Genomic DNA, 20,183 nt, shown 5'->3' on the forward strand with positions numbered 1-20,183 from the left:
CAGTGCAGGAACTGGAAGAAATGTGTACTGTGGGCATGTATTATCTTTTGTGGGAATGCTTTACTTTTTAACTGGAGCTGCTACTGTAAATGAACATTTAGAACAATGAACTTAAAAAAAACAATCGAGGAATGTGTCTCAAGTGTTCTATAATGGAACACTTGTTTTTGATTCTGTGGCTCACAGTAAAAGACTTTAGTGTTTAGAGCTGTGTTTAGTAATGTGCAACTCAGATTTGTTTGATGAAAAGATGGTTTATGGCTTGCAAATGGCACCCTGAATAAAGTTTTTTTGAAGCAATTCCTTCACTTGCCCTTGACCTTCAAGCCACAATAAACTCTCCTTTATGTGTCAGCATCTCGTGCTGGACTTTGGGGCTGTGCAAATTAGTTAATTTGGCATCCCTGCGTGTTGACACCCACCACAAAGATCTAGCCTATGAAAACACGAAAAATGTCGTGGTCTTCATGTTGACTAGGTCAACACTCACCATTATCAAGGTTGCATTTATTAAAATGCTTTAGCTGGTGGTGGATGTAGGATAAGGATGTGAACCTCTTCAGCATCCTTTTTTGAGTGTTTCCCATGTGCAGGTTTCCTTACTTAATATAACATCTCAGCTTATTTTCTATTTAAGAGAGAATTTGTTGTCAGGGACCTACAAAACCATACCCATTCCAAGTGGAATCTCTGAATCAAAGAACTTGCCCTGTGTTGACTTTAAATTTTGTCTTAACTAGCAGGAGCCAACTATTTTTTTTTTTTTTTTTTACAATCAAAAACATAAAAATACTAGCTAACATGAAATATAACACAACAGGTTTGGCTACTGAATATCCACAGTGAGCTTTACACATCTTGATCAGGTGATTGCTTTCAAAACTTGGACCAGCTTTTAGCCATTGTTAATCATGTGAGCTCTTGTTACGCGAATCTTCATTTAATTTAATGAAGTTGTGGAGGCTTCCAGGGATTTGATGCCCGACCTCTTAATTTAAAGATTCATTTCTGTTTGCCGCATCATCGTGCATCACTCTGCAGTCCTTGCTGGCTGCCGTGTGGCCCACGGATCCCAGTAACAGCCTCGGGGTGGGGTGGGAGGGTATTGGTAGAGAAGCAGAATTTCATGCCCATCCCTCGACTCATTGAACCAAAGTGTGCACTTGAACAAGATCCTCAGGTGATTGGTTTACACGTTAAAGTTTGAGGTGCACTGCTGGGCTTCAGAGCATCAAACAGGGATCCCCTCTTCTTATATGACTTAACATTTATTCCACTTAAATCCTCTACTACCAAGGCCCAGATTAATTTGCTCCTATCTTGTGCTCAAGCTTGATGAAGCAGTCATTTTAGCTCATGACACTGAAATACCTTTGTCAAACAGGAGCATTCTGTGCCTGGGGCAATGTCATCCCTGTGGTTCTTACGTGCTCTCATTTGAAAGGACGTCCTGTGGGAGATTCTAGCTCCTCAAAGCAGCTAAGATTGGGACAAACTTGGATTTTTGCATTGTGGGCTGATTTTTTGTTTTTTTTTCTGGAAAGTTTCACTTAGGTCTGATGGACATAAACTAATGAAACTATATGGTATTTTTAGCCTATTGGAAATGATGTTAGTTTCCAAGTCTCTTACTCTTTCTGTATTTCAGTTATATATTTAATCACGTTTAAATACCTTTTATTTCGAAGTTCATTAAACAATTTAAAGTTTCTCATGCCTTTTTCCACCTGAAAACCTCTTCAATTGAGTTTCATAGAACCTTTGTTAATGTTAAGTAGTCATCTCTAAAATAACCTTATTCATTGTTAGTAATGGGAGAAGAGCACAGAAGCCCTGCTTGCTCGCCATTCAGCTGACTACTATCAAAACAGTTAAAATGTGTTGAATTAGAGAGGATTAAGTTTACAGTAGTACTTGAAAAAAATTCTGTGTATCGTAGGAATGACTCTTTCTATGAACTTATAAAAAGACATGGAAGCTTTAGCAGCTTATTAAGACTCGTGTTAAGTAGTTTCTATGGAAATTTTCTGGACAGAAATGTCATTGCTACAAGTTGCATTTCTAGGATTTATGGATGTCAAATATTACATTTGTTTTATTTTTTGGCTTGAAATTATTTTTCTGTCACTTGACCACACATCTGTTTCTTTCCTACCAGCATTTGGAAATGCCAAGACTGTAAGGAATGACAACTCCTCTAGATTTGTAAGTATTTGTATAAGCATAAGTGTTAACACTAATATTTAGCTCATGTGTGTTTAAGCAACCAGTAGATGTTTAATATTTCTTAATACACACATTTAAAAAAGAAGAAACACCATATTGAGACATAGGCTAAAAGTTCTATAAGGACTATTTTTCTGCTTTCTGGAATTTTCCTTTTTAATTCTTCTTGGAGTGACAAGCTATCTTTTTTTTCATGTTTTCTTGTCATCTATCATAAAATTCCATGAGCAATTTAAATGAGGCTGTTTAGAGTAACTCTTTACTAATGTGAGTTTTGATATTTAGAAATCATAATTAAGACTCAGAAATTCCATAGAAAGAAGGGTAAACTAGGTGTCAAGTTTGTATACTCTACAGCTCTTGTCCGTTCTTCAGTGGGGCCAGAAAGGATGGAGGTGTATTCTAAAACTTTATAGAGGTAAAATCAATAAGTTTGACAGCTAATGGGGGTGTGGGGAGGACTGAATAGTAAAAACTGAAGCTAATTGATGTTTTGAGTCTGGCTGAGTTGGAAAACGCTAATTCCCATAGTAGAAACCTTTCCAGCCTCATCGCCCGCCTCTGCAGTGTGCACTCTGACACATCAGCCCCTGGGTCTCCCCAGCTGTGCTGCCTTCTTTCCTGCCTCTGGTCTTTACAGGGACACACACTGCCTGGAGGCAGCTGGGGGAATATGTTGAGTGTGATGGTGGCATTTTGAAATCGATGGCTTTTTTTCTATAGTTGAGCCAGTTTTATAAATTTCATAATAAAAGATCATTTACTTTATAAGCTGTCTTCTCATATACATTACTTGGGACCATTATTGATGATCGTCTGTGCCTCGCTGCCAGAGACCCTTCCTGCATCCCCACACCTCCACTGCCCAGCTTCTTTTAGCCCCCTTTTTGCTTTTTTCTCATTGGCGTTATCCTGTGCTTAAGGCATGCAAAGGACCTCAGGTGGAGATAGTTTTGATAGATTGGAAAGTGGAAGGCTAAGGTTCCTAATTCCAAGGCAGTGAATTTTTTCCATTGGATTAGCCCCTTAAGTTGTTAAAACTGATGTGAGCCATGCCTTTTCCTGTTGCGATAACATGACTAATCTCATTACATAAATAGAATTAGACGCAAAGTGTGGGCAGATAAAAGTAATTCCAATAGATCAAGCTTCTTTATAGGATAGAGATTTTATTTTTGCTATTGGCAAATCTCATATACACACACTTTAAAAAAAAATACTTGCAAATATATTTAGTCTGTAGGCTGTAAAAATACAGAAAACCGTATTGCTTAGTCACTAGTACTTAGAGACATCGGAAAATCTAGCGAAAGGCTTGGCAGGTGATTTGGCTTGTTAAGTAACTTCAGAGAAATCCTATCATAACACGGGTATTAGGATATGAGATTAATACTTGATTATAGGCTAAGTCATTTCATGCCCAGTTTTTAGTAATTTCTCTGCTTTGTGGGTGTGACTTTGACCAGTAGTATACTCAAGCCTATGTTATAATATTATAGTAGGACTCTACTATATTTAAAATTACTACTGTATGTATAACAGAGGTTTATGACTCCAGGGAAATTACGTTTCCTTCAACTGTGTTTGACTGGTTAACTCCGAATAAATTTTTTGATCTCTTTGCTGAGAAATCTGGGAGACGCTGCACCTCATTGTAGCTGACATTGTGGACCACTGTTCCCATGGAGGTGCCTCACAGTGACCCTCACCCCAGCACTTTAACTTGGCATATTGAGCTTCTAGTAAGAGAGACTCATTGCTTTGGGGAAAAAAGAAAAAACAGTTTAAGGCTTCGAAAATCACTGTTCTCGACTAAGGACTTTGGAGGGGGATTTTGTTGAGCGTCTGCAGTGTGCCAGGAGCTGAGTGGGACACTGGAGAGTGTGGGAGAGAGCGCTCTAGGGTCCGGAAAATCTCATTACCACTCCTCTCATTCGGTAAGAATAGAAACACACACAATTCATTCATTTGTTTGAAACCTCCGGGTTTTCTTTTAAACACAGTTAAACTTAGGTCTCCCTGCATATCCTCTTGCAGCCTGCAGTCTTTTCCCCACCAGTAGCCGGAGTGATCTTTACAAGCTGCCGTCCCCTGCCGGCTGACAGCCTCTGCGGTCCCCTCGCACCTAGAATATAGCCCGGGCTCCCCCAAGCCTCCGCACGCAAGGCGGGCCGGCCCAGCCTTGCCCGGCTCCCTGGGCCTCAGTCACACAGGCCTTTGTGACTGGCAGGTGTGCCAGGTGCTTCCTGGACTTGGGCCTTTGCTGTTGCCAGTCCTTCTACACCACGCACTCTGTCCCCAGATCTCTGTATGGCTGGCGTCTTGTATCATTTAGGTCTTATCTCAGATGTCACTTCCATGATGCCTTCTGTAGACTCTGTGACTTCATCCTATTTTCATTTTTTTAGGCATTCAGCAGTCTCTGGAGTTACTCTGCTCCCTTCCCCCGTTTACATCATCATCGGCCCTGCAGAGTAGGAGTCGAGGAAGCGAGCGCCTCGGCCTCTTGTTCGCTGATGTAGCCCCAGGAGCTAGAGCAGGGCCAGTGCCGTAGTGGACACTCAGAAAACATTGATTTATTGATGAATGAATACCTGTTTTTAAGAAGCTTATGAACTAGTCAGGAAAAAGTGGACATGGCTGAAAATAATTATAACACAACACATAAACTAGTAAGTTCCCCGTGAAAAGTATAGATGAAGTGTTATGGAAGCTCAGCATAGAGAAGCTGGAGGAGTCCGGGGCAGGGGACAGTCCTGAGTGGGTCCACAAGATTTAAAGAAGCCAAAATGGGGTGGCAAGCAGGAGGAGCTGGCAGTACAGCATGAGAAACTGAGGAGAAAAACCAGTGTGGACCTTCATTTGCCAGAGTTAATGGCCAGACCAGGGAGTCTCTGAATGGAGCCGTGGGCCAGAGGGCTGGGAAGGTGGGTCCGGGCCCCAGCTGGAGGGCCTGGAGTAGCAGGGTCGGGGTCTCAGACTTTATTTTGTAGGTGGTGGGAAGCCGCTGGTTATTTGTGAGTAGTCTAGTGACAGGGTCAGAGCCAAGCCTTTGGGGAGTCATCAGTGTGGGCATCAGCTGAGTTCTCCGTGTTGTGCAGGAGTTTAGCCCAGGTCAGCTTCCTTTTCCTTTCTCCACGGTGTTTGCTCTACTCTCTTCAAACCTTCTATCCTTTACTCTCGGCTGATGGTGTTATGCCTGCTTCACAGAAATCATCCTCTTCCAAGCTCTCAAACCAAATTAGCCCCGCTCCTTGGCACCTGCCCTGTCTCCATATCAGTATACATGCTCCTTTCTCACGCTTATCTCTGCACCTGTACTCTAGATCTGTCTCCTCCTTTGCCCAGGGACCACCTGCCATCAAAATCATCCCCTCTCGGATAGCGCCTCCCGGCCACGCTGAACCGGCTCTGGGCCTTCCGGACGCCGGGTTCCCCCATTTTCTTCTGCTGGGTCAGCTATGGCGGCCGTGAAGACCCTGAATCCCAAGGCTGAGGTGGCCCGAGCCCAGGCGGCGTTGGCGGTCAACATCAGCGCGGCCCGGGGGCTGCAGGACGTGCTGAGGACCAACTTGGGGCCTAAGGGCACCATGAAGATGCTTGTTTCTGGTGCTGGAGACATCAAGCTCACTAAAGATGGAAATGTGCTGCTTCATGGAATGCAAATTCAACACCCAACAGCCTCCTTAATAGCCAAAGTAGCAACAGCCCAGGATGACATAACTGATGATGGTACCACTTCCAATGTCCTAATTATTGGAGAGCTCCTGAAGCAGGCGGATCTCTACATTTCTGAAGGTCTTCATCCCAGAATAATTACAGAAGGATTTGAAGCTGCAAAGGAAAAGGCACTTCAGTTTTTGGAACAAGTCAAAGTAAGCAAAGAGATGGACAGGGAAACACTTACAGATGTGGCCAGAACATCTCTACGTACTAAAGTTCATGCTGAACTTGCTGATGTCTTGACAGAGGCTGTAGTGGACTCCATTTTAGCCATTAAAAAACAAGATGAACCTATTGACCTCTTCATGGTTGAGATCATGGAGATGAAACATAAATCTGAAACCGATACAAGCTTGATCAGAGGTCTTGTTTTGGACCATGGGGCACGGCATCCTGATATGAAAAAGAGTAGAAGATGCGTACATCCTCACATGCAACGTGTCATTAGAATATGAAAAAACAGAAGTGAATTCTGGCTTTTTTTACAAGAGTGCAGAGGAGAGAGAGAAACTAGTGAAAGCTGAAAGAAAATTCATTGAAGACAGAGTTAAAAAAATAATAGACCTGAAAAAAAAAGTCTGTGGTGATTCAGATAAAGGATTTGTTGTTATTAATCAAAAGGGAATTGACCCCTTTTCCTTAGATGCTCTTGCAAAAGAAGGCATAGTAGCTCTGCGCAGAGCTAAAAGGAGAAATGTGGAAAGGCTGACTCTTGCTTGTGGTGGGGTAGCCCTAAATTCTCTTGATGACCTAAATCCTGATTGTTTGGGACATGCAGGACTTGTCTATGAATATACATTGGGAGAAGAGAAGTTCACCTTTATTGAGAACTGTAACAATCCTCGCTCAGTCACATTATTGATCAAAGGACCAAATAAGCACACACTTACTCAGATCAAAGATGCAATAAGAGATGGCTTGAGGGCTGTTAAAAATGCTATTGATGATGGCTGTGTAGTTCCAGGTGCTGGTGCAGTGGAAGTGGCAATGGCAGAAGCCCTGATTAAATACAAGCCCAGTGTAAAGGGCAGGGCCCAACTTGGAGTTCAAGCATTTGCTGATGCATTGCTCATTATTCCCAAGGTTCTTGCTCAGAACTCTGGTTTTGACCTTCAGGAAACACTAGTTAAATTTAAAGCAGAACATTCAGAATCAGGTCAACTTGTGGGTGTAGACTTGAACACAGGTGAGCCAATGGTAGCAGCAGAAGTAGGCGTATGGGATAACTACTGTGTAAAGAAACAGCTTCTTCATTCCTGCATTGTGATTGCAACAACATTCTCCTGGTTGATGAGATCATGAGAGCTGGAATGTCTTCTCTAAAAGGTTGAATTGAAGCTTCCCTTGTATCATCTGAATCATGAAGATTCTACAGAGTGATCCTAAGAATATAGCTATGGAATTTTTGTCCAAGCTTCAAATGATTTTCAAAGGATTTTCTTTTCCCATATAAAAAAAGGAGAGAACACTGGCATCTGTTCAGATTCTGAAGTTCTGAAATTATAATTACAGTATTTTTTAAATTGCACTGTAGTGTACACATACAGGCCATACTTACCAATAAACAGGATGTTTTGCTTTAGCTTCAGTGATATAAAAATACGTGTTAGATAAGCATATATTATCTACCGTATTAAATATTCCTTGAAAAAAAAATCATCCCCTCTCATACGGTCATCCTCTGACTCTCTTGTGAAGTTACTCTTTCTCCCTCCTTCATGTCCGCTTTGCCTCCAGTGTCCCCTCGCATCCTAGAGAGTGTCGCGATCCACTCAGTTGCCTGGGCCACATTCCTGGACTTTTAAATTCTTGAACACCCTCGTTTCTTATCTTCTCCATCCAACCATGACCAGTCATCATGACTCTCTGGGTAGCTCTCAGCTCTGTTTACTTTCCTCTTTTGCTACTCTGGCGTAAAGCCACCAGTGTTTCTCCCCTAATTGCTGCCACTTCTGTCAGCTACATCTGATAGATCCTTTCCAGTCCATTCCACACTAGCCAGAGTGATCTTGTAAAGAGGCAAGTCTGATCATGGTGTCCTTGTTGAGGAACGTTTAATGACACACCTTTGCTGTCAGGAGAAAATGTCGGTGTCATGATGTGCTCTGACTTCCCTCACCGTCCTCATGGATGCCACTGCTTATGCCTGCTCCTTCCTGATCCCTTGCCTCCTTGCCTGCCTGACTTCTCCTGCTACTTCGCCTTTAAGCTAGGGCAGATCTCCTCCTCCCCCTCTGTCCCCTGTTCTTTGTGCACAGCGCCATGATCCCACTGTAGGATGCATTCCTGTACGTGGTTATGTCCTATTTATGTCTCAGTTCCCCCCCCCCCCCCCGCAGACTGTAAATTCCTTGAGGGCAGGAGTGATGCCTTGCTTTCCCTTGTGCCTACGTTAGTGTCCAGGAAATGCTTGATAAACATTTGCTTAATGAGCAAGTGAAGACTTAAAAAGGCCAGATGACCCATGACAATGAAGAAGGAGAAGGCGGGGGAGCATGCACGAGCTAATAAAAAATCACAAATTACATTGTTGATTGTGTGCCGTGTGATCGTGTTTCTCCTCCCTTACCATTATTTTGAAAATAGAATTAAAGTATTTCTCTGGGAGAATTATTTACAAACCATCGATCTGACTAAGGTAGAACATGAAACAAAACCAAAGACTACTTATTAGATCAATACACCCTTTTCCAAACAAAAAACAGCTCTCAGGGTTATTCTGATATACTTGTTACTCTTTAACCAGACAATCCAGACCCATTCTCTAAAAATCACAGTGTGAGACTCCATGTGTGTTTCTGTGTGTTTAAGATACCATCTATAAGGTGTAATATGAACATGAGTTATATATTTCTGTATAATCTAGATTAAAAGCCAAAGAAAGTAATAATGATCAGCCTTTGATTCTGAGTTGGTCACACCACATAATCATGCATTTGATTTGAGTAGGTATAAAAACAGAACTTGAAGTCTTCCATTTTATCCACTGTCCGGTATGTTTGGAATGTCTAGCCATGGCTTAAAACATACTTTGCCTATAAGAATGAAATAATTTATATTGCCAGCTAGTGTATATTCAAGGAATACTAATTTTCCCGGTTTTTATTCTTGAATTGAGTACACACGCCCTTGAGAAGTTTGAAACGTATCCAAAAGTCTTATGATGGCTGAGAAGATCTATTCTTAAATTAGCAATGAGATATGCTCACTTTGAGCTAATGGGGTATTTAGTATGAATTATTTTTGGAGGCACATTGTTTTGCATCATGGTTACATAAACTGTGTCCTTAATTACATTTAAACAAATACATAAAGGGCTCATTATGCTATGCTTTAAGATACACTGACTGAATATTTTGAGGTGAACTTGAAAACTCACAAAGTCTTTCTTTGGCAGGGCAAATATATGGATATTGAATTCGATTTTAAAGGCGATCCACTGGGAGGAGTGATAAGTAACTGTAAGTATTTTAAAGAAGTTCAGAATAGTAAAACATATATTTATAACAGAATATTTTAGATACTTGGGTCTTTAGGAGATAGGTTTAAGAATACATTTCCTTTTCTTATACTTAAATTTTTAACCTATGCATTTCAGATTGTTTTATAATATTTAATTTCTAAATCTTTTTAAAAGATCACTTAAAGTCTTTGCCTTTGAAAAACTTTTTAGAAGTCTGCTAACGAAATAAATATTAGCCCAACTGTATTTTATATCCTATATAGGTCTTCAAGCCAATCCAGTAATAAAAAAGATTCTCCAATGGTTATTTTCTTTAACAAAATTACTCTATGGTTGAAAACAAAATATAAATAATAATTGATTTTAATTTAATGACTTTTGGGGTAACAGTTATCCGATAAAATGAGAAAAACCTGTACTTCAAATTTTACTGTGAGAATTTTGTCTTCAGTGTGTTTAAATAATTGAAATGTGGTACACCTGTTAGGTAGAGACAGATTTATTAGCTTTCTTTAGTCATGATTTGTGATTGTAGAAGTGAAATGTTCTCTGGCAAAGGAGAAAAAATGAACAAAATCAGGTGAGGTCTACTTAACAGCCCCAGGTCCAGAGTTTTCTCAAGTGGGCACGGTGGTCAGTATCTGTTGTAGATAAGGCCCCTTCATCCATGCTTGGAAGCTTCAGTACGTGTTGCACCGCCCTGATGTCTCTGCTCCTGTTGATTCTGTAGCTGATTCGTTTGGCAAGGATACGATGACCACTCAGGGTTAGTGCACCTCCAGGGGAAGCTGCAGCCTGGTTATAGCCTCTTGTTTTTTTGAGGGCCACCCTGCTTCCCCTGGCCGTTTCACCACCCTAAGATGCTGTTTGGATTGTTGGAATGAAAAAACTCTAAGTTTGTACTAGATTAAAAAATAACAATTGGCTCAGGTATCCAAAGCACTGCTTTTTGCTATAGCAGTGGCATTCTTTCTCCAAATGAAATTTTATTCCAAATATGAAACAGATGAAATGAGGCCTGATCTGGTTAAAGAGGAGATGAGTAGCCAGACCCCCTAGACCCCCAGGTGGCCCCTGTGATCTTCCAGAGAAACTCTAGAACCAGAGGGATGCCATTTGAAAGTGAGTGTTTTTAGAATTTGGGCAAACCATGCAGCTGAATTTTTAAAAAAATTTTTTAAATCATAGTTTGTAAAGTAAACTTCTAGGGCTAGAGTTTCTTTATCTTGGAAACTATAGGATTGAACTGGATGAATTCCATGGTTCTTCCCATTTCTACCATTTGTAGTTTTTAAATAGTTTAATTTAATTAATTTATTTTTTTGGCTGCGTTGGGTCTTTGTCGCTGCGTGCAGGCTTTCTCTAGTTGTGGCGAGCGGGGGCTACTCCTCGTTGCAGTGCACGGGCTTCTCATTGTGGTGGCTTCTCCTGTTGCAGAGCATGGGCTCTGGGCGTGCAGGCTCAGTGGTTGTGGCTCGCGGGCTGTAAAGTGCAGGCTCAGTAGTTGTGGCGCACGGGCTTAGTTGCTCTGTAGCATGTGGGATCTTCCCGGACCAGGGCTCGAACCCGTGTCCCCTGCATTGGCAGGCAGATTCTTAACCATTGCACCACTAGGGAAGTCCCAAAGTAGTTTAATTTATTATTTTAGTTTGTGTGCCATGCATTGTTGGGATTATACGTATTTGTAAAAATGTATTATTATTGGAAAAACATCTTGAAGAGGAAGTTTTAATCTGAGATGAAATTGGCTAGGATGGTACTACTTATGTTAAATGGTTTTAACTGTCAAATAAGGAAACAGAAATACTCATGCAAATCATATATAATACCACCAAAAGCAAGTGATGATAACCCTGCCAAGTTTGTTACGCAAGCTTCCTTCACAGTATGTGGCAGCTGATGAGAGCTGTGTAGGAAAAGGTATGCCTCAGTTTTAAGACCACCATTTTAAGGAAAGATTAGCTTTTATTCTGAAAGATATTTATAACACTTTTATAACACTTGCATTTTATAAGACAAATTAAATTTAGTTATTAATTGAGTAATACACTTTTTAAAATGAGGCTACATTAACTTTTTATTATAGAACATTCTAGAATGATTGAGCCAATATTACTCTTGAGGACTCTAGGAAAATATTTAAGGATGCCTTTATTCTAAGTATTAGAAAATAACTAGGGTTTTACATTTTGAAGTTTCAAGTTTCAAACAGAAATGTCTTCCTGTCTCTAATTCTTGCAGTATCCATGGAGAATAAATAGTAAACACCCAGTTCATTTCCAGTGAAGATTAAAAACCATCATGAATGAATTTCATATGGTGTTTGTTACCATTTGTTCCCACAATGAAATTATATTGAAATTTGTGGTAGTGGGAACACCCTGGTATTTTAGAGTATCCTTTGCTTTGGAAAGGAAAGGGATACATTAGTGGTGAGAGCAGGAAATTTCACCCCGTATAGAGAGAGGACTGACTCATAGGTGGCCGCGGGGAGCTGCTGCCTGCTGGCTTAAGGGGGTATAAAGCAATGGGTAAACCCACTCTTGTTCTCTGCAAGCTGCCAAAAGTTAGCTTCTTGTACCCAGAAAAGGAGACAAGATTTGCCATTTTGTAGGTCGTCTATTTTGCTTCCTTTTCCAGCAGCCGCCTAGTAAAAGCATAGGTCGTTGTTGGCTGTAATTATTACCTTCAAGAAGTCACAGGATCATTTGAGCCAGTTGTGTACCCAGGAAGTGGGGAAAAAACGCCCAATAACTTACTCTCTCTTCCTCTTTTTCTAAGAGAGGTATGCTGTAAAACCTAAGTCTTGAACTCATTTGAAAGCTACGTATCTCTGAGGTTAGTATCATTAGGAGAGAGGTGTTACAAAAATAGAAAATGGCAAACATTTACTTAAGTAGAGAAGATAAAATATGGAAGCATATCCAGATGTTTGACTGATGTGAGGTACTATATCTCCTACTTTGTTAATGCTTGTGGGTCTCATAAAATTTATACACTTACATTTGAGGATTTTGGATCTAGTGTTATGAACTTGAAATGTTTGGAAACCTGTTGCTTTTATTAATAGTCACAGATACTTTCTTATAGTTGTGGCACTAAATGGCAATTTAGACTGGAGAAAATGTGGAACAAGTCTCAAGGGATTTTATCCCCTAAAAGAAGAATAACATAGAGATATACTAAGAAGAAGCCTTAAGATTTCAAATGTGCATATACCTGCGTAAACTGTCAGGATGGGAGACACGGCTGTCCTGTTCACAGTAGTGTATCAAGAGCCTAGGGTGATACCTGACACACAGCAGGTGCTCAGTAAATGCTGGAGATGAGGATGGAATTGGGTAAATATAGGCAGGCTCTACATTTTCCTGCTTTATTATTTGGGACATATCCATGAGCCTACGTACGCAGTTGTCAGTGATTTATCATGTGGTTGCCAATGTCTAAACAAAAAGACAACAAGTTACTTAATTCTTTGTGCCTCCATTTCTTTCTCTTTGAAATGAGGATAATAGTACTGATCTCATAGGGTTGTGATGAGTTGTAAATAATTTGTTAACATCTAAAGCACTTGTACCAGTGCCTGGCACGTAGTAAGCACTCAATAAATGTTTGCTTCTTTTCATTATTGTATATTTATTTGTTGATTGTCTCTAGCTCCTAGCCAAATATATACCCTATAATGACAGAGACTCAGTTTGTATGGTTCATTACTAAATGACAGCAACTAAAATAGTGTCTATAAAAAAATAAAAATAAATAAATTAATTAATTAATTAATTAAAAAATAGTGTCTAACATCTAATATATATTTGTTGAATTAACTAATTAATAATCACATAAGTACCTAATGTACAATAAGCACAGTTTGACATAGAGAAATTTATTGAGAAATAAAGCTTCTTCTTTATTGGGTACGTTTATCTGAATATTCTATGTTAATCATTTAAAAATACTTTTTCTAAATCCCACAAAGGCAAACAAAGTTATTGGTAATCAAGCATCATCTGTTACTGATGTCTCTCTTCAGCTTGAAAGAAGTAACCCAATCCTGTGGTTATGAAGGAAAGCAAACGTTGACATTGGTGTGTGGCCCAGTTATTATTACTGCCCAATAAACCACCCCAGACTTAGTGGAGTAAAACAACGGCCCTGTTATATGCTCTTGGATTCTGTGGGTCAAGAATTCAGATGGAGCTCAGCAGGGTTGGCTTGTCTCCATGACATATGGGACCTCAGCTGGGAAGACTCCAGTGATTGGGGGTAACTTGCATGAATGGGGGGGTTGGAGTCCTCTGGTGGCTTTGTCACTCATGTGTCAGGCCCCTGGGCTGGGATGATTCAAGGGGTGAGCTCAGCTAGACTGTTAACTAGAGCCATCTATGTGTGGCCTCGTGTGATTTGGGCTTCTCACAGCAAGGCGGCTAGATTCTGAGAGGGAGTGTTCCAAGAGAAAACATCCTGACAGCAAGTGTTCCAAGAGAACCAGGAAGAAGCCTGAGTAGCCTGGGAAATCGTACAGCATCACTGTGACTCTGTTAAGTCCATGTGGGCGCAAACTTGCTCAGTTTCAGTGCTGGGGAATGTAGATTCCACCTCTCAGTGGGAAGAGTGGGAAAAGAATTCGTGACCATTTTATTTTAAATAACCTAAAGCTGATAGATTGTTTTCAGAAATGACCACAGTAGTTTCTTAGCTTGTGTCCACATGCTTCGGTAGTCCCCTCTCTCAATGACTTAATGCTTGGCCATGAGATTTGTTTTGGTCAATGGAACAATGTGCAAACATGGCACAATGAGAGACTCGAAAGTTGGTTCTCTACTGGGGCTTATCCTCTCTTGCTTCTCTGGGGAACTCATTACCACCATGTGCGTGAACCTGGGCTAGCCTGCTGGGTGATGAGAGGCGCATGGAATGAACCAGCAGACGTGTGAGTGAGGGCATCTTAGATCAGCCAGCTGCCAGCCAACCTGCCAGCAGAGACCAGCCAAGCTGGCTTAGATCAGAGGAACTACAAATCTGACTCTCAGACTCATGAGCTAATAAATGGTATTGGTCTAAGCTGGTAAGTTTTGGGGGCATTTGTTATGCAGCACAAAATAACTTGAGACAGAGGTCTAATAGGTAATATCCTTCCCCCACCCAGTTTGGAAACACATGAGAAATAGGCACAGGAAGTAAGCTGGAGAGGAAGCAGCTTTATTACTGTAGAGGCAAGGTTGAAGAAAGCGGCTTTTGGTTTATCAGCCAAGAGGGCGTGCTAGTCGTCCTTTGGCAGGTAGGCAGGCATTGACAGCACCGAGCAACCCCTGGCCTCTCCTTGTGCGCGTTGCCCCATCTGTCGCACAGCCTGGGAGTGGGGCTGAATTTGTGCACAGTGTGGGGAAGGAGGGGGCTGAGCTGTACACGCATGTCCATTTCTTCTTCCAAACCTCGCTGCTCAGAGGAGGCTTTCCTCCTGCTGAAGAGAGGAGTGAGTAAGGGGCTGAGAAGCTGGGGGGTTCATCTCATGAAATCCTCCCACATGGAATCATAAAGCAGGAAGACAAGCCTGCCTTACTCACAGGGAAGGTGGAGGGTAGAACAGATTGCTCTGAATTCTTTTTCTTTTACATTTCTTTTGAATTTACGATGCAATTAATTTATGTGCTGACTATCTCAGGGCATGTTGTTTAATCCTTAGGTATGACACATTCCTGCCATTTTGTAGCATATGGAATATAAGTTTACCCTTTTAAATTGAGATTTATAGCTTTGTTTTTCCTTTTATATCATACCTTTGGTTTAACTGATGATGAGTGGGTGAACGGGAGCAAAACTATCTGTTATAACACTTCCTAAAGGAAACTCTGATCTGCTTTGTTTTCTGGGACTATGTATATGTGTGATATATATATATATATGGAATTGGGGACTTACCTGTACATGAGTCAGTTCTCAACAGCTAGTGACTGTTCATCAGTAAACAGTAGCTGTCTTCTTTAGGGTCAAAATTCATCAAAAACTGAGATAATTTACCTAGTTTGTAATACAAGGCTGGGCTTTTTTAGCACTTTGACATTTAATACCCCTAAAGAAGACAGAAATAATCAACCATTGGTTGTGAAGTATCTGTAGCAATAAAACTGAAATTTCAAAGAGTAATTCTGTTACTCTGTAATGGATGGCTTTATATAAAAATAGATGCTTTCCTTTGTCTCAGTTTTATTTTGGTGTTCTTTCTTATACAAAAATATGTTTACCATGAAAAAAGACTACATGTTTATCATGAAACAAGACTATATACCAATACTGTAGAAGAAATCAGGGGTTCAAATATGTCTAAATTAACCTCAGATTAAGAAATGAATCAGGGTTTATTAGAATAGTATGTATAATAATAAGATATTATGGACTAGATATTTCATTAATTTTATTTCAGGGTTGGGTATCAAATTGTAGATTCAGATACATACACACATCAGTTACTTTCCAATTATTAGATAAACTTTAAATTTGTATTAGAAAAAAGTCTGTTGTGAAAATGCATAAATGTTATATGTATGCAACTGGATCCTGATTTAAAAAACGGCATTTAATTAGGTAGATAATAAGGCAAATTTTCTTAGTGTTTTAAAGCCCAAGTTGATTTTTCATGTGCAGACACTGGGAACCCTCTCACAACTTTTCATGTAACACGTCCAGCTATCACTGGTGCTGATTTATAACTTCAGGACTCTGACTTTTGATTTAAAACTTTAAGGTGCTTTCTTAGAAATGAAAATGCTGCATGGAGGTGGAGGTAGGGGAAACACTGTCCCGTCACGGCACGCCAGGTGTCTGAGGTCTCTCAAAGCCTGTAACCTGCAGATAGACAAAGGTCTGTGTGAGACCCGGGCTGAGAGAGAGCCCTGGGGTGAACACCCACCTCTGCTTTCTGTAATATATGTGCACAGTGAATGATTTGTAAGAAGACATTTGCCCCATCTTTTTTTACTTTAAAGCTTGTCTTTAGTGAAACTTCCTAATTCTCAATCTTGAGGGTTATGGTGTGTATTTCCAGAAAAAGTATAGAGTTGATTTTAGAATATATACCCCAATCTAAGAGCAAACATTAGTTCATAATCCAAGTTTTCCACTGAAATTACCATCATTATGCCCAGTAACTCACTGGTTATTTGACATTTTTTCTTCTTCAAGACAGCAGAGTCCAAAGGGAGATAAACTGTTGTTACTTAGATTGCAGGCCCTTCACTATTGCTAACTGTATCATTTCACTTTATTAAAGGTAGACAAATCCGTTGGAAGAGCCTTCAGTGCCACTCAAACACTTTTTTCATATGTGTATCTTTGAGCAATTGGAGAGGAGTAGGGTCGGTCGTGTCTGCATCTTGGGCTTTCATTGTCATTCTGGCCTTACTGGCAAAACTGAGACAAAGCAAATTCTTCCATAAACCTTAATCAAGAACTTGGACCATTTCTTCTTTTTCAGGAAGGGAGATTATACATAGAGTAAAGAAACTTTAATCATGCTATCTAATCCTTCACCTGTTATGTTCCAAAGTAATGTGATTTTTTCCCCCTTCCAAACCACTACTTGTTCTTTTATTCCTTGGCTTATTAAAAGACTTCCATCTCCAGCAGGTGCAAACATGGACATTTTACTTCTTTCATATCTTATGCCATAGGGAGGTTGTCCCAGTGCCCAGGAACATGTATATGCTGTAGACTAGCTGGTAATTAGTCAAAACTAAGAAAACCCCTCAGTGATGGTCTGATTCTGTTAATAGTCAGGTGGCAGTGTCATGGTGGAGTTGGTGGGAAAGTTCTGATTCCAGAGTTTCTCTGTCCCTACCCATTGCTTTTCCCCTTTAGAATGGCTTAATAGGTTTATCTGTTCCCTTAAAACTTAAATTTATATGAAATTTGATATGAACTTAAATTTATATCTTGAGGGTTCAGGAATGTAGCTGCATTGGAATATATGGAGGCTATTATACTCTCTTCTCTATGAAATATCTGGCATATCCTATACTCCTTTTTATTAAGTCTTGTTAGTAGAGACGCAGTCAGTGGTAGCACAAGCATCTAAAGCAGAAGAGAAGGCTGTGCCAGTGTTTTGCTTTGCCTTAATTCAGGGGCACATTAAAATGTTCAGGTGGCAAGTCCTTATAGTGAATTGAATTTATGTTCTGTACCTTGAGTAATTATTTGATATGGCTTCATGCTGTTAGATTATGTTGGGTTTTTTTTTTTAGAAAAAAAAGACTAGGGAATGGTTTTAAGCACTAGTAAATTATTTGGGAGCAAACATCTTCCCTGATTACTGTTCTGCCTAGAAGCTTGTAACTTACAAGAAAAGTCATAAAGAAATAAGAGGCTCTGGGGTAATCGACAAAGCATTTTAGGTGGTAAAACCCTCAACTGCTTTGTAATAAAAGGTTCCTCATTTTGTGATTGAGTCGCTTAGATGAAGTCATATATTTTATGTAAAGAACAGCCTCAGGCTTTTCAAGTGTTTGTGGATTTTGCATTCTTTTTCCTGGAAAATTATAAAGAGCATAAGCACGATACTTTCGTCTCCTAAAGCTTTGCATTCTGGCTCTGTTGCTTAGTAACAATGTGACGTGAGCCTTGTTTTCTCATCTACAAAATGGGGATTATAAAACCAACCTCAGAGGAGGTGCTCAGGGTTGAATCTGATAACAAATGAAAAGTACTGAATGCAAAGCGGAAGGTCAGTGAAAGTTCCCTTGCACTTTTCCTTTTAAACGCACGTTGTATTATGTTTCAGATTTGACTATGATAGTGATCACTGATACTATCAGCACGTGTGGTGCAAGGAGTACATTGGCCAACATTCCTTTCTACCCTGCGCAGGCGAATATTATTCTTTAACCTGGTGGCTGTGAATATTATCCTTTAACTTGGTGACTGTTATCTGCTGAATCTTATAGCCATTGCTCTTTCTAAACTCTCCATTGTGTGTGAGCATTTGTTCAAAAAGTGCCAAACATAAGGCTGGCCAGGTTGCTGTTGCACAGTGTGGCCCTGTCAGGTGCTCTGAAGGTGTGATTTCATGTCTTGAAATCCCGCAGTTTGCTTGGGGAGTGTGACTGGGTGAGCCACAGAACAGTTGTTTGTCATCGTCATTAAGGTGCCCCTGTGAGGTGAGGCTGGTGAGGCAGGGCGGGATTCTTGGTGCTATGGGGGGAGCCTGGGGTTTGCGGGCTTTGACAGGTGAAAGACACATGGTCATTCTCTTTTCTCACCCCCATCTCCTGCTCTCTCTTAAAGGTGTTGCCAGCCCACCTTGGACAGAGCTGCTGCTCTTGGTCTGGGTGGTGGGTGCAATCAAGAGCATGTATGTGTGACAATTGTAGGTCAAGAGGAAGAAGGTCTTCAGGTTTGCAGTCAGTGCCGGGCTCATTCCCAGGTAGTGCTGGCACATAGTGGGTGAGCAGTGAGTTGATTGAAGGAATTTGTGCATGAATGGATAAAGTAAACTGGAGCATTTGTTTATATTTTTCATGTAGTCGAGTTAACTTTCTTTTAGGCTCGAGGAATTTCCTGTAAGGAATAGCTTCTCAATGAAGACTCTGCCCATGTACTGGGAGGTCTTTCTTCTAAAACTGTGCTGGTACTCTTAGGACCCCAAAGGAACTTGGTCCATGATAAGTGCAATCATACTGCACTTTTATCCTTACCTGTTTATTCTGTCTCCTGCCCTGGATGTCAGTATTTATAAGTTGATTGAAACGTTCAGCCCTTAGAGATGATGACTATTACACAATCCTTTTCTATTTTTGGCTAAATATGAAGTCTTCATTATTCTCCATCTATGATTTGAGGGCCTTGGCAGTCGTCCAGGTCAACTTAGAGCTGGAGATGAAAATGAAAACTCTGCAGCATCCGGTTCCTAATAATTTTTGTGTTTATATATTTTTGTTCTCTTTCTGTCAAGTTTATTTTATGTGTCCTTACAACCCATCTCTTCATTCTTACAAATGGCCTTGTGTGTTTGGAGCACCCTAGGGCTTCTCATTCATTGAATCTACACTCTTTAACTCTACCTAGACTCCTCCTCACGTGCTAGTGTAGATTCCAGAAACACAAATTAAGAAGATCAAGGACAAGTCCCTGTGAAATTGCACATCGTTCTCTCCCTTACTCATTTTTTGAATTATGTTTAGATTTGAATCTGATGGGAAATCAAATGTGTCTGTTCTGTAGAATTAGTGCTCAATAATAGGATCACTGATTCATAATTTTATAACTAAATCTGGCCCTTGCTCACAGAATCCAGACCCTCTTTTATATCACTGGTCAGTGATAAACAGGACTCCAGGCAGGAATATTCTCTGCCATTGTACTTTGCCACCCCGTGTTACTGCCACAGTGGCACCTTTCTGGTTCACTTGCTTGATGGATTCATCCCTTCCTTTCTCCTTCCTTCCTCCCCTTCCTGAAAGCTTGAAAACTTGATAAGGCATCAGATTTACAGGATGAACAATCATCTGGAATCAATGAAAGTATACTGTCAAATAACTCCAGATTCCATTAATTGAGAACCACCTTTCATTCTTTAAGACTTCAAGAGATCAAGAAAGTCTGGTTCACTTATGCCAGGTAGCAGGGCATGTGGTTATGGTGGGGTCTGCACTTGGGTCAGAGAGCCTGATTTCAAATCCATCTTAAACTCTTGGACTGTTTTTTCATCTGTAAAATCATACCTTACAAAAATGGTGGGGAGGAATCAATGAAATAATGTCTATAAAGCACTTAGCATAAA

General features: G+C 40.4%; 1 protein-coding gene and 1 pseudogene across 5 annotated transcripts in view; both read left to right on the plus strand.

Annotated features, from left to right (window-relative positions):
• Positions 1–20,183, plus strand: part of MYO1B (myosin IB) — a 183,336-nt gene that overhangs the window by 103,325 nt on the left and 59,828 nt on the right. For all 5 annotated transcript variants that reach the window (XM_057551139.1, XM_007171453.2, XM_057551137.1 and 2 more), the window contains exons 6-7: positions 2,159–2,205; positions 9,347–9,410. In XM_057551139.1, the coding sequence (XP_057407122.1) occupies positions 2,159–2,205; positions 9,347–9,410 (111 nt within the window). The remainder of the gene's footprint in view (positions 1–2,158; positions 2,206–9,346; positions 9,411–20,183) is intronic.
• Positions 5,601–7,552, plus strand: LOC130708686 (T-complex protein 1 subunit zeta-like; annotated as a pseudogene).

This window comes from Balaenoptera acutorostrata, chromosome 8 (assembly GCF_949987535.1).
Source record: "Balaenoptera acutorostrata chromosome 8, mBalAcu1.1, whole genome shotgun sequence".
Taxonomy (NCBI): domain Eukaryota; kingdom Metazoa; phylum Chordata; class Mammalia; order Artiodactyla; family Balaenopteridae; genus Balaenoptera; species Balaenoptera acutorostrata.